Raw genomic sequence first — 12674 nt, 5'->3', positions numbered from 1 at the left:
TGTCATGTTTGTTCCAGGTTTTTAAATTAAGACATGAATTATAATAGCTGTGGTTGAGGCCTTTAAACCACTCTTGTGAATTTGATGCTCATCGTTCCCATATCTAACAAACTTCCCACATTTCCCGCCTTTCTGTTTGATGACCTTTTCAAGTAAGACACCACTTTTACCCCCAAGAGAACTTGCAGGTTCAGGAGGCTCAAAGCTGTAAGGCTGTTTGCCTTGAAGGGGAAATGTGTGGGATTTCAAGCCCTGGCCCGGACTGAGGAGTGGATCTGGAGAGGTGGACCCTTCTTCATTCTTGACTCATCTCCTATAGATCAGGACAGGTTCTGGGAAGGTCCATTTCTGGAGATTTTCTAGGCGGTGTCTCAGAGAAGGCAAACGGGAGGCAGGAGGTGGTGGTGCCTGTGACACAAGAAGCCGGTGTTGAGAGCAGAATCCCAGCAGGGATGGGGAGGAACTTCGGAATAGGGAAGGGAGGGCTACCAGAGGGCCTTTAGGGCCAGGGAAGAAGCGTGTGTCTGATGGAGGGGATTCAGGCAGCAGCCCTGGACAGGTTGCCCCTGGGGCTACTGCTGGGCTGGGGTTTGAGATGGAGCCCCACAAGCCCAGTGGGTAGAGCTTACTGTGCTAAGTGTGATCATTCACACTTCACTCCTCCCCATTTACACAGTCACACACAGGGCCACAGTCCCTCCTCCTGCTGGGGGTTGTGCCCGCCTCCGGCTTTGCCAGGTCTCTGGAATGAGGATCTGTGGACTCCACCATCTTGCTGGCTTTCCGGTGCACAGATCACCCACTTTGCCTGCTGCTCATCTGTTCTGCACTCTGAGATCCACTGCTTCATTTCCATCTCTACCACCGCTGCTAATGAACCCCAATGTGGGACCCCCCCTTCACCACTTCCCCCCGGGCCAGTTCAGCCTCCCCTAACAGAATCCTTCAACCCCTGCATATAGAGGAAGTGTCTCTGAGTTCCTTAGCCTGACATCTGCCATCTGCCCTAAGCTGGCCACGTTCTACTGAGCCTGTTGCCCCTCTTGGGCACCTCACTCTTCTCTGGGAACCCTGGGTTGCCTGCTTTTCCTCCCTTACAGCCCCTGCCGAGAGCACACTCTTCTTCATCTCAGCCGTGCCGTCCCCACTCCCCTCTCGTTGCTGTTATGTGACATGTCATCTGACCTCTCCTGTGTGGAGACACTCTTTGTTGAGGGTCCCACACAGAAGGCACTCAGGAAGTGGCTTTTGGTTGGCAAATGTACAGTTACAGATGGCCTTGGACAAGGCAGAGCAGTCTCGTTGGAGCTTGGAAAGCTCACCAAGGACGGTGAGGTTGCATACAGATGTGCACAAAGCCTCAGGGTCTGCTCTGCGCGTGCCCATCAGGAGGCCTCATCCTGCCAGGGCCTGTGCTGACCCCGGAGAAGGTGTGTCCCCCGTGAGTCACTGTGCTGTGGAATATCACACCAGCACTACGCAGCTAGGGTTGAAATATTCAGGATGCCTGGAAGGGGAGAAGCGTTTTTCTGAGAGGTCACCTAGCACGGGATGAGGAGTTGCAAGCATGGCCTCGTGTTCCCTCCAGCCAGTGGGCACTGTGTGCCTTGGATGTCTCCCACCTGTCAGCCGGGCTCCAAGCAGGGAAGCAGAAACTACTCCAATATATAAAGCAGAGGGATTATAGTTACAGTACTTTAAACATTATACATACATACATATATACATATATGTTTATATGTATCTGTATACATTATTCTAAAAATGTGGACCGGGCATGGTGGCTCATGCCTGTAATCCCAGCACTGTGGGAGGCCAAGGTAGGTGGATCACCTGAGGTCAGGAGTTTGAAACCAGCCTGGCCAACATGGTGAAACCCTGTCTCTACTAAAAATACAACAATTAGTTGGGCATGGTGGCGGGCACCTGTAATCCCAGCTACTCAGGAGGCTGAGGCAGGAGAATCGCTTGAACCCGGGAGGTGGACATTGCAGTGAACCAAGATTGCGCCACTGCACTCCAGCCTGGGCGACAGAATGAGCCTCCATTTCAATAAATAAATAAATAAATAAATAAATGTACGTATATGCTTATAGTTATGTATGCATGTATTTTACGTATGTATGAATACATACATATTAGTTTTTGTTTTGGAATTATTTTAGACTTATATCCAAGGTGCAGAATGGAACAGGGTGTTCCCAAACACTTGTTGCTCACCTTGCCGTAATATGAACACCTTGCATAACTATAGAACCATTATCAGAAGCAAGAAATTAACATTGATACAATGCTCTTAACTAGAGGCTTTATTCAGATTTCACCAGTTGTTCCACGAACATCCTTTTTCTGTTCCAGGATCCAGATTTGCGTGTAATTGCCACATCTCCTCTTTCCCTTCCAATCTGATACTTTGTCTTTTCTTTTCTTTTACAACCTTGACACTTTTGAAGAGTTCTGGTCAATGCTTCTATAGAAAGCTCATTAATTTGGGTGGTGTGATGTTTTCTCATGATAGTGTCGAGAGGGTGCATTTTTGTCAAGAATACCCCAGAAGTGATGTGCCCGTCTCGATGCACCACACTGGGGAGTCCATGATGCAGATATGTTTTGTACTGGTGATATTGACCTTGATCACTTGGCTAAAGTGGCATCTGATGGTTTCTCATTTTTCTCTCCCCAACGCCAGCCATAATTAATAAATATCTTGGGGGAAATACTTTGAGACTGCAATGATCCAAGCAGAGGGAATTTAATACAAAGAATTGATTACTCCTACCTGAGAAGCTCCACAGCCCAGAAAATGGCAACCTCAGGTAGCTAGTACCAACTCTTGACCTGAGGCTCAAAGAAAGAAGTTGTTGCCAGAGTCCAGGGTTCCCGGTCATGCACAGAAGCCTGTCTGGTGAGGCTGGAGCCAGGAAGGAGACCCAGCACTGCTGGTAATGCTGCCTGAGGCATAGAGAGATGGGAGAAATGCCCTTTTCCTGTCTCCCATTGGCCAAGCCCAGTCAGAAGCCAGCTGACGTGGGAGCCTGGGAATTGTGGTCCGCAGGGGTCAGCCCCTCTGCAGTATAGCTTGGGGATGGGCAAGGAGTGCCTCTGACACCGTTGCCACTTCTCTAGGGCTGCACTGTCCCTTATGGTAGCCACAGGCCACATGTGGCTGTTGAGCCCTTGAAATGTGGTTCATCCAAACTGAGATGTGCTCTAAGTGGATTTCTAATATGGTATGGAAAGAAGAATGTAAAATATCTCATTAACAACTTTTTATATTGATTACCTGTTGAAGTGATAATATTTTGATGTATTAGATTAAATAAAATATATTATTTCATTTAATTTTACCTGTTTCTTTTAAAAATTTGGCTACTAGAAAATTTAAAATTCCTCCTGTGGTTTCTATGTGTGGCTCTCATTTTGTTTCAGTTGGATAGTACTGCTCTAGGGTACACTTCTACCCAGCCTATGTCAACAATATTGTAAGAATAACATCCATTCTGGACAAAGGTCATACCCTTGAGCCATGCTCAGGAGGGCATGTCCAGCCAAGGTTTTAGAAAGCCAGGACTGCACTGGCACACACTCACAGCTCTGACCATGTCATCAAACATACAGAGACTGGGCTTCCCTCTGCTCTTTCCTTTTTTCTTTTTTTCTTTTTTTTTTTTTTTTTTGAGGCTCGCTCTGTCACCCAAGAGCATCATGCATTGGCACGATCACAGCTCACTGCAACCTTAAATTCCTGGGCTTAAGCAATCCTCCAGCCTCAGCCTCCCAAGTAGCTAGGACAGCAGGTGCATGCCACCATAGCTGGCTAGCTTTTGTTTTTGTTTTAGTAGAGACAAGGTGTCTCTATGTTGCCCAGGCTGGTCTCAAACTCCTGGGTTCAAGTGATCTCCTGTCTTGGCCTCCCAAAGTGCTGAATTATAGGCGTGAGCTGCCTGGCCCTCTTCTGCTCTTTATGTATCATGCAGGGTGTAGGTTAAGGTCAATATTCAACAACTTCAGCTCCAGAGGCTAGCTAATGTTTAATACAATAGTAAAAACACTACCATATACCTGGATAGCATTTGACAGGAAGGGCTATAAGACTGCTACTGCATTGTATCTATACAGTGTTTTTATAGCTCACAAAGGTCTTTCATCCCAGCCTCCCAGCCAGTCACCCAGCATGGCTCTCCTCGTTTTGTAGATGACGGAATGAAGCCTGAGAGATCACATGGATTTCTGTGGCTCCCAGACTCCCAGTGCGTCCCTTGGGGAGCTCGTCAAAATGCTGATCCTCTGGCCCTGGCCTCCCAGAGTCTAATTCAGTGGGTAAAGACTGGGGCCCAGGGACCTCCAAATTGCAGACTCTGGGGACTCTCATGCAGATGGTTGTCAGACCGCACTTTGGGACACAGCAGCCCTCTGAGTTCTCAGGGGATGTGAGTGGCAGGGCTTGTCTGAGCCACGCTTCTAATAGCCAGGTTGGGCTCTCTCCTGGTGCCAAACCCATCATCTTTTGGAGCTAGGCTTCTAGGAAGACCAATACATATCTGCCTCACTGCCATCTCCGGCCACACCCTTGATGTAATAGAGGGTTAGTGTGGCTGAAGCCAGGTCAGGCGGTCAAACATGGTGTTGGTTGTACCAAACTCAGAATAAGTTTCGTCATATCTGGCTGACTTTGGGATGTAGCCAGTCTTTGTCACTGTGCTGGGCTCAGGTGAAGGGAAGTGAGTTTGCCTTTCCCAAGCAGACACCAAAGCTTCATCTTGATGTGGAGCTTGATGATGCCAAACTGGGTCTGGTGGTTGAGAAAGATTTGCTTTGAAATGGCCAGGTAGGATTCCACAGTCATGCTAATGGGGAAGGCCAGGGCACAACTCCTGCAGCCTGGCAGAGTGAACATGAGGGGAGAAAGGGGGGGAGAACCCTTTCCTGCCATCACTGATCACTCCTTTCTGCTCTGCAGTGGACAGCGGACTGCAGTGAACCGCTGGACAGCAGCTGTTCCTTCTCCCGAGGGCGAGCTCCCCCACAGCAGGTAGGGAACCAGCTCTGCGCTCTGTCTGGGGGTGTCCTATGTCTTGTCTGCCTGGGTTCCTGGGCCGGCCCACAATGGCTCCTGAGGGGTGGTGACATGGAGAGTGCAGAGAGATGGGAGAGGGGAGGGTGCATCTGTCCCCTGGAAAGCCCTCCCTAACTCCCTGCCCACAGGGAAGCTCCCACTCCCCCAAACTCATCGATTGATGAGATTTCTTTTTAGTGGCTGCATTCTATATACTAACACACATCCACTGAGGGGAATGGAGAGGTGCCTTGGGATCCGTCCTTATAGTAGAGTATTACATGGCTGTGAAATGACTGCACTGAGAGTTCAGGCACCGACATTGTAGCCCCACAAACAATGGGACTCAGCACTTTGATGCTGGTGGGTGCTTTGGATATCACTTCTGCTCCAGATCTGCAGAAGGCCTGGGAGGGGCAGCCTGTGGGGGAGCCGTCAGAGACCTGTCCATCCCCCCAGCCAACCGACAGTCCTGGGACCCCGCCAGAGCCTGCCACCTTTCTCCCTGCTGCTTGCTGTGAGGTCCTGAGAGGCTCGTGGATGGCTTGCGTGGCTGGGAGGGAAGGGAGGCAGCTGCTCTTTGGGAGCTGCCCTGGTGACCCCCTGGCCCTCCTGCATACCCTACGGTGGTCCAGCTGTTCTCACTGATACCTCATCCCTGCCTGCAGGAGCCTGTGGGATTAGAGGCTGAAAAAAACATGTGTCCCCATCCCGAGTCCAGCCTCAGACTATGCCTGTCTGGAAAGCGGAGGGAGCCCCTGCAGGCTCCTGCGAGAGGCCATGCCTGGTTTCAGAGCCTCTGCAGTCATGGTTTGCCCCAGGCCTACCTGCTCATGTTCGGCTTCAGTCCACTTAATCATGTTCAGCTTTGGTCTCCTGGCAGATTCACCCAACTCCTCTATTCTGTCCTGAGAGAAGCTGGTTGGTGGCCTCGGTTCTAGATCTTTCTTAGGCTGTAGGGCGTGGCTGCCCCATGGTGTAGGGGGACGGCTGCCCAGGATGGTTCTTTCACGTGACAAGATGTTCTTGTATGTTCAATTGTTTCATAAGAAGGAGGCCATAAAAACAGCCCCAGGGGTGGGGGGTGATGGAAGACCTGGAGTCTCATTTTTGTTCTGCCACAAACTTGGTGACAAACTCTTCCCCCTTGGGTCTCAGCTTCCTCACATAAAACCCAGAAGGAGCCTCGACGGCCTCTGAGGGTCCTTCTAACATCTCCATGCCATTTGCAGATGAGGAAACTAAGTCCCACGGAGGTGCCACTTGTCTGCCCTCCTCCCCATACGGCACTGCTACCTTGCCCAACTGCAGGAGGTGGCCTTCTAGGGGATGCCTTTGTCTCTGCTGCCTCCCTGCCTGGGACCCCATGTTATGCTCCCTGACCCTCTAGCTTTTGGTCTAGGCCCTGCTCCTCAGGGGCACTGTCTCTAGCTCCTGCCAGTTATTCTGGGGTCTCCTAAATGGAGATTCCCCTCACTCTTCAGCAGCAATGGTGAACTTGGATTTGGGAACTCAAGCACCAGAGAGAGGCTTTCAGGGAGGGCTTGAAGCTCTTGGATGGGGAATAAGAGGTTTGTCACTGAGAGCTCTCTGTTATTTGGTCAGCAGGTGTCTGGTTCCGGAATCTTCCAATGAAGAGTCCTTTTTCCTCTCCCTTTACCATCTTTTTGGGGGCTTGTCTGCTGCCTTTCCCCTCTGGTCCCCTTCTCCACATCACTCCTGATAGGGTCTCCGGGGGGCAAGGAAACAACAAGGTGGCATAAACAAGAGGAACCTTTGTTTTTCTCTTGCCACCAGCCTGGATGGGCGTTCGGGGCTGGCGTGGTAGCCCAACAGTGTAGGGGCCGGCTCCTTGCTTCTCACTGTTCTGCCATCTCTAGAGTATTGCCCTCGGCCACGTGGCCCATGGTGGCTCATACCCACATCCATGCATCTGCCTGTGGGGACACCCACCTGGGTTTCCTTCCCCGGGAACCTCTGATTTCTGCCCACAAAGCAGCCATCTCCTGATGCCCCCTGCTGGAGGGATCAAAGCTGGGCGGCGTCCTTTGAGTAACGGTACCCCAAGGAAAGCCCCACGTAGCTGGCCTGACACCCTCACACTGACTTTCTCCCCTCATCTGCCTCACCTCCCACACCCAGCTGTCCTCTCGGGTCTGCCTTCCCCACCTGCAGGAGGTTGTGTAGGGGTTTGCCAGATAATACGGGCCCGTGGAGCAGGGCTGGGGGCTTGTGGAGTGGGGTTAGGTATGGGCTTGTCCCTGCTCCAGGTACTCTGACACCAAAAGGAGCAGCTCACCCCAATCCTACCTTCAAGAAGCAGCTGAGCAGTTGACTTGGGGTACGCAGTGTTTGACAAAATGAAATATAACTCAACTTAAAAGTGAAGTTGTGAAAAGCTCATCTTAAATCTTTTCTTGGCAGGTGGAACTGAGACATAGGTTCATTATGGGGGAGGAGCCCAAGGAGGGTGGAGGGCAGGGTCTCTGCATAGAACCCCACCTAATCACCTGACATGCCCAGAGGCAAGGTTTTGTGGGAGGGACCTCCTACAGGCCATAGGGGCACTGGCATTCCCATCACCCCTGACCTGCGGTGGCCGCCTGATCATATCAGAGGGAAGCGGGAGAGATGTCTACTTCTGAAAAGTGGAAGAGGGGCTGGGCCACTGAGGGACACCCCCTGCCGCAGCCATGTGTGCCTGGTGCTGTGTTGGTCTTGAGTGCAGAGTCCGTGATGTCCATGCCTGGAGAGCCGGCTGGGACAGAAGGGAAGGCTCAGTCAGAATGCTGGGTTTGCCTGAGTCTGGCGTGGGACGCACCACCTGTGCTGTATGAAGTTGCTTACAGCCAAGAAAACCTCTGAAGGTTGGAGAGGGTCTTTCAGGAGCGATTTCTTAGAGATTTGTCAACCAGGAGTGTTTGCAGAGGCCTGGTGCTAAGCTCCGGGTGGGCTTGAAGCCAGGGACCTGCCTTCAAGGGCATCACTGCTAAGTGAGAAGGACAAGACACAGGTGTAAAAAAATGCCCCCTGCACGGCACGAGATGGGGCCCAGGGGGCAGCCTGGAGTTCAGAAACCTGGGCAGGTGCACAGAGGAGGTGAGGGGGAGCTGCACCTCCTGGATGGATGGCCAAGGTTCAGACCTGGGTGCTGCAGGGGGAGGCAGGAGAATCTGTGGGCCTGAATTTACATGAGGTCTCCCGCGGTCGGCAGCACCTTGGTTCAGTGATGACAGGCTTTATTTTTAGACATCAGAGACTGAATTTATTAGGTTCAAACAACAAGGTGGCATAAACAAGAGGAACCTTTGTTTTTCTCTTGCCACCAGCCTGGATGGGCGTTCGGGGCTGGCGTGGTAGCCCAACAGTGTAGGGGCCGGCTCCTTGCTTCTCACTGTTCTGCCATCTCTAGAGTATTGCCCTCGGCCACGTGGCCCATGGTGGCTCATACCCACATCCATGCATCTGCCTGTGGGGACACCCACCTGGGTTTCCTTCCCCGGGAACCTCTGATTTCTGCCCACAAAGCAGCCATCTCCTGATGCCCCCTGCTGGAGGGATCAAAGCTGGGCGGCGTCCTTTGAGTAACGGTACCCCAAGGAAAGCCCCACGTATCTGGCCTGTGGCAGTGTCCTTGTCACCCCTGTCGCGTAGGGGCTCTCTGATGGAGGAGGACCGAGGCGGCTGCCCACTGAAGGGTGCTTTTGCTGAGTGCCGCTCTGATGGGATGCTGCTGTTCCCTTCGTCCTTCAAGGCTCCCTTCAGCCTGGCCCACCAGAGGCAGGAGCACAGGACCAGCTCTCGGGGACACCACTCGTGAGCACCCCGGCTGGCTCCTCACTGCACCCATGCGCCCAGGCAGACACCCTCACACTGACTCATGCTGTTGCCAAGCTGTTCCATGCACACCTGCCTGTGCCTCAGCCAGCTGGTCAACCCTAAGACGGGAGTTAGGGCCGGCTCTATTTCCTCAACCACTTCTGGCCTAGGGCCTTGTACTCAGTAGGCACTCAATAGTGATGCCTGAGACTGCACTGAGTTGGCAGGCTCAGTCCGTGCAGTCATTCCCTAGTGGGCCCTTTTCCTCCTGCCACACCAACTTTGATGAGCTTTCTGGGGCCATCAGGATGATGGGAGAGCACTGCTAACCCATTTTTACCCGTGGGGACAATTAGTTTCAGGGAGAAACTGAGGCTACATGGAGATGGGCTGGCTGGCTGCTCTGGTGCTCCTCTTGACTGCCCACGTTGGCTGCACATGTCCAGGAAAGTAGGGTTGGCAGGAAGATGCAGAGGTCCTGCATTCTGCCAAGCAACCTCTGGGTGGTGAGTCACAGACCCTGCCCTGCACCAGGGCCCAGGGCCCAGATGTGTCCCCATTTGCAGATTAGTCATACACTGGGATGATTGATTCATCCCTAGCAGGCTTCCAGGCTCATCCTATTTGTTATTTTAGCTAATGTCAAAAAGAAAACCTTGCTTTTTCTGAACCCTTTCAGAAGCAGAAAGTGGGGGCAACCTAGAAGAGATTGGGTCCCACGAGAGAGGAGGAAGAGAGCCCAGAGAGTGTACAGCATAAAAAGGGCTACAGATAGTTCAGAAGAGGCCGACCAGCTGCCGGCAACTGGGATTCAGCTGTATTTGGGATTGCCTGACATCCTGGCATCCTCTTCCCAAGATTCACCCATCACCTAGTCATTTAGTTAGGATGTCAGAAGTTTCCACCTTTTCATTGTAATAGGGGAAATGTTTAGGGATTGTTGAAATGACAGACTGCAGCAGCAGTACATTCAGAAAGCTTTTCAAGGTGCTGGCATGGGATTTAGAATTCAGGAAAGAAACCAAAGGCATGGGAAAGGTTGTATGGGGTCAGGAGTGAGCAGCTGTTTTCCATCTGCACAGGTGTGCCAAGGACAGGAAATTAATATGCACCACAACAGCACAGCCTCTGATTAGACCTTGGGAAGGACTTCTCTTGACGGAAGGACTTGTTGGCCCACTGTGTTGGCTGTTAAGCAAGGTGATCAAATCTTTGCTAGGAACCTGATGAGCATGACTGCTTATCAGGCAGGTTCACATGAAGCCCTGGGAAAGATGGCGGTGTGTCATAAATGATGACTTTGAGTTTTGGCTGAGGGCCTACGATCCCAACATTTCCTGGAATAAGTGAAGGGTGCTCTCTTGTTTCATCCTGATGCCCTGTAGCAAACTGAAGCATAAAGAGTCAAAGAGCCTTGTCCCAAGGGCCAGGAGAACCAGATATTGACCCAGGAGTGACACTGGCTCTGAGTACCTATTCGGCAAAACAACTACACAGACTCCTTAGAGTCTCTCCAGAAATCTCTGTTTGCATTCTGTAACTCCATGAAACACCCAACTGGATCCAAATCACTGCCACAGCAGGTCTGGGTCTTCCTAATTTCTCCACTGTTCCCCATCCCCTGATACCTGTGCCAACCTTCAGGCCAGCTATATGGGCACCAACATTGACTCCGACCCAGGGGATAACAGATGGTAGGTGGAGGAGACCCTCAAATACACTAATTACCTCTGGCCCCAGAAAAATGTGGAAGGAGTTTTCTGCCAGTCAACTTGCTACCCTTCAGTAATTATAGGATTTGGTTCTGTGCTAATTTAAAAAATAATTAGTGCAAATGATATCTTAGTAAAAGTGCCTACATTTTTTAGCACTTCCTTGGATATGTAAGAAATACCAGGTATATGTTCATAGTGCTGCTTTCTGCTTAGTTCGGATTTATTGAGCCCCTGCTGTGAGCCCAGCAGATGCGTATGAGTGGGAGCTTCTGGATCACTGCCAGTTTGTAGGGTAAAAACTAGTTTACACAGAACAAGATGACAACATACACGTAAGATCCCCAAAGAGATGTCATCCTGGCCACAAGAGCTGCAGTGATTCTAAAGAGCGGTTCAGTTGGTCTCTGTGGGTAGGGAGGTGTCTCGCAGGACGTGAGGCCTGACCTATGCCTTTGGGAATGGGTAGGATGTTTGACTAGATGGAAGGCAAGAGAGAAGAAGATGAAGAGAGAAGATATGATGTTGGCAAAGGTTGAGTAGGGCACAGTGTTGGGATGTTAGGGTAATAGTTAGGAGGCAGTATAGCTAGAGGAGATGGATCATATTGGGTGTTACTCAAGTGGGGGGCTGAGAATGGTGAATGCAGAGGGGTCTGTGTGTGGGCTCAGATGTTGGAACCTCTGTCCAACCCAGCCCCTGTTGTGTGCCTTTAACTTTTTTCTTGTATCTTTCTCTGGTGTTCCATACAGGCAAAGTCTGTTCCCCTGTATCAGTCAGAATAGCCTAGGTAATGCTGCAGTAACAAACAACCCCAAATATCAGTAACATTAACATTAAACAACCAATGACCAAACAATCCAAATCTCAGTAACGTTAAACAACCAGGGCACAGCTTGGTGGAGCAGTTCCATTTTAACCAGTTGCCATGACAGAGAAAAAGGAGCTCTGGAGTATCATGCATTGGCAGTTCAGTGCTCCAGCCTAGATACAACACTTGTCACTTCCACTCTGAGCTTGTTACCCAGAACGGGTCATGTGGCCTCATCCAACCATAAGCACATTAAGAAGTACAACGCTACTCTGTGCCTGGAATGGGGGGAACCAGAAGTATTTGGTGACTGGCTAGAATGACTGTCACCTGCCCTATCTCTAGTAGAAGCTTCCCGGAGGCTGGGGCTGAACTTTTCTTTCCCTCTTCTTCTTCACCACCTCAAATCCTTGATGGAACTCAAGGATTAAACTTGTGGGGGCCTAGGGTAACCCTTAGCTCTCTGAAGATTTGCTGAAAAATCAACTTGCAAAAGGCAGATTAATAAGAGAAAAGGCATACACATTTATTTAACATGTATACATGGGAGGCTGCAGGATGAAGACCCAAAGATACAGGGAAATTGTCTATTTTTATGGTTAAGTTCAACAAAGTATGGACAGTTGTAGAAATGGGATTGGACCAAAAGGGCATGATCTAATGCTAATAGACAAAATGGGGAAACACAGCAAGGCCTGTCTCTAGACTCTTCCTGCCTCTGTGTGCAGCACTCCTTCCTTCTGCGTTGGGGCAGGACCCTCTCTGGAATGGGGGTATCATGACCTATAATCAAACAAAGCAGATCAGATCATTTATTTATGGCCAGTTTTTACAAAGAAAGGCAGAGAGATAATTAGAGCTCTATCTTTAGGTTTCACGGCTGGCTTTGGGAGAAAGAGGCTGTGGTTTCTTGTGGTGGGGAAGAGGGAGTCTAACTTCTATGGCTAGCTTCAGGGGAGAGTGAGACTGACAGGCAGGAGGGCAGAAAGTCAGAGAAAGACTTTTGCTTCTGAGGCTGCTGCTGAGGCCTTCATTTTGGGATATTGTTTTCTGAGCCCCAACAAACTCCCATGCACTGGAGTTTGAGGCCTCCAGTGAATTCTGAAGACATCATGGGCTCTCAGATGGCAGGAAGCTCAGAGGTCACCTGATCCAACTCCGCACCGTGTTAGCAAAGGTTGATTTCCAGTAGCAGGGAGCATTTCCAGCAGCAAGGAGCTCACTGCTTCAGAAGGCATCTCAGCATATTGTTAGGCAGCTCCATTGATTAAAAAAT

The 12674-nt window shown here is 50.7% G+C and overlaps 1 protein-coding gene across 7 annotated transcripts in view; it reads left to right on the top strand.

The window, feature by feature from the left end:
• The window catches only part of CTIF (cap binding complex dependent translation initiation factor), a 333504-nt gene that overhangs the window by 95530 nt on the left and 225300 nt on the right, over positions 1-12674 (top strand). For 6 of the 7 annotated variants that reach the window (XM_055232808.2, XM_063639943.1, XM_055232791.2 and 3 more), the window contains one exon: positions 4961-5032. The exons of the other annotated variant lie outside the window; for it this stretch is intronic. In XM_055232808.2, coding sequence (XP_055088783.1) covers positions 4961-5032 — 72 coding nt within the window. The remainder of the gene's footprint in view (positions 1-4960; positions 5033-12674) is intronic. 7 annotated transcript variants of the gene reach the window in all.

The sequence above is a fragment of the Symphalangus syndactylus genome, chromosome 1 (assembly GCF_028878055.3).
Source record: "Symphalangus syndactylus isolate Jambi chromosome 1, NHGRI_mSymSyn1-v2.1_pri, whole genome shotgun sequence".
NCBI classification, from domain to species: domain Eukaryota; kingdom Metazoa; phylum Chordata; class Mammalia; order Primates; family Hylobatidae; genus Symphalangus; species Symphalangus syndactylus.
The sequence above is the reverse complement of the archived record's forward strand: the minus strand, read 5'-3'. Positions and strand labels throughout refer to the sequence as shown.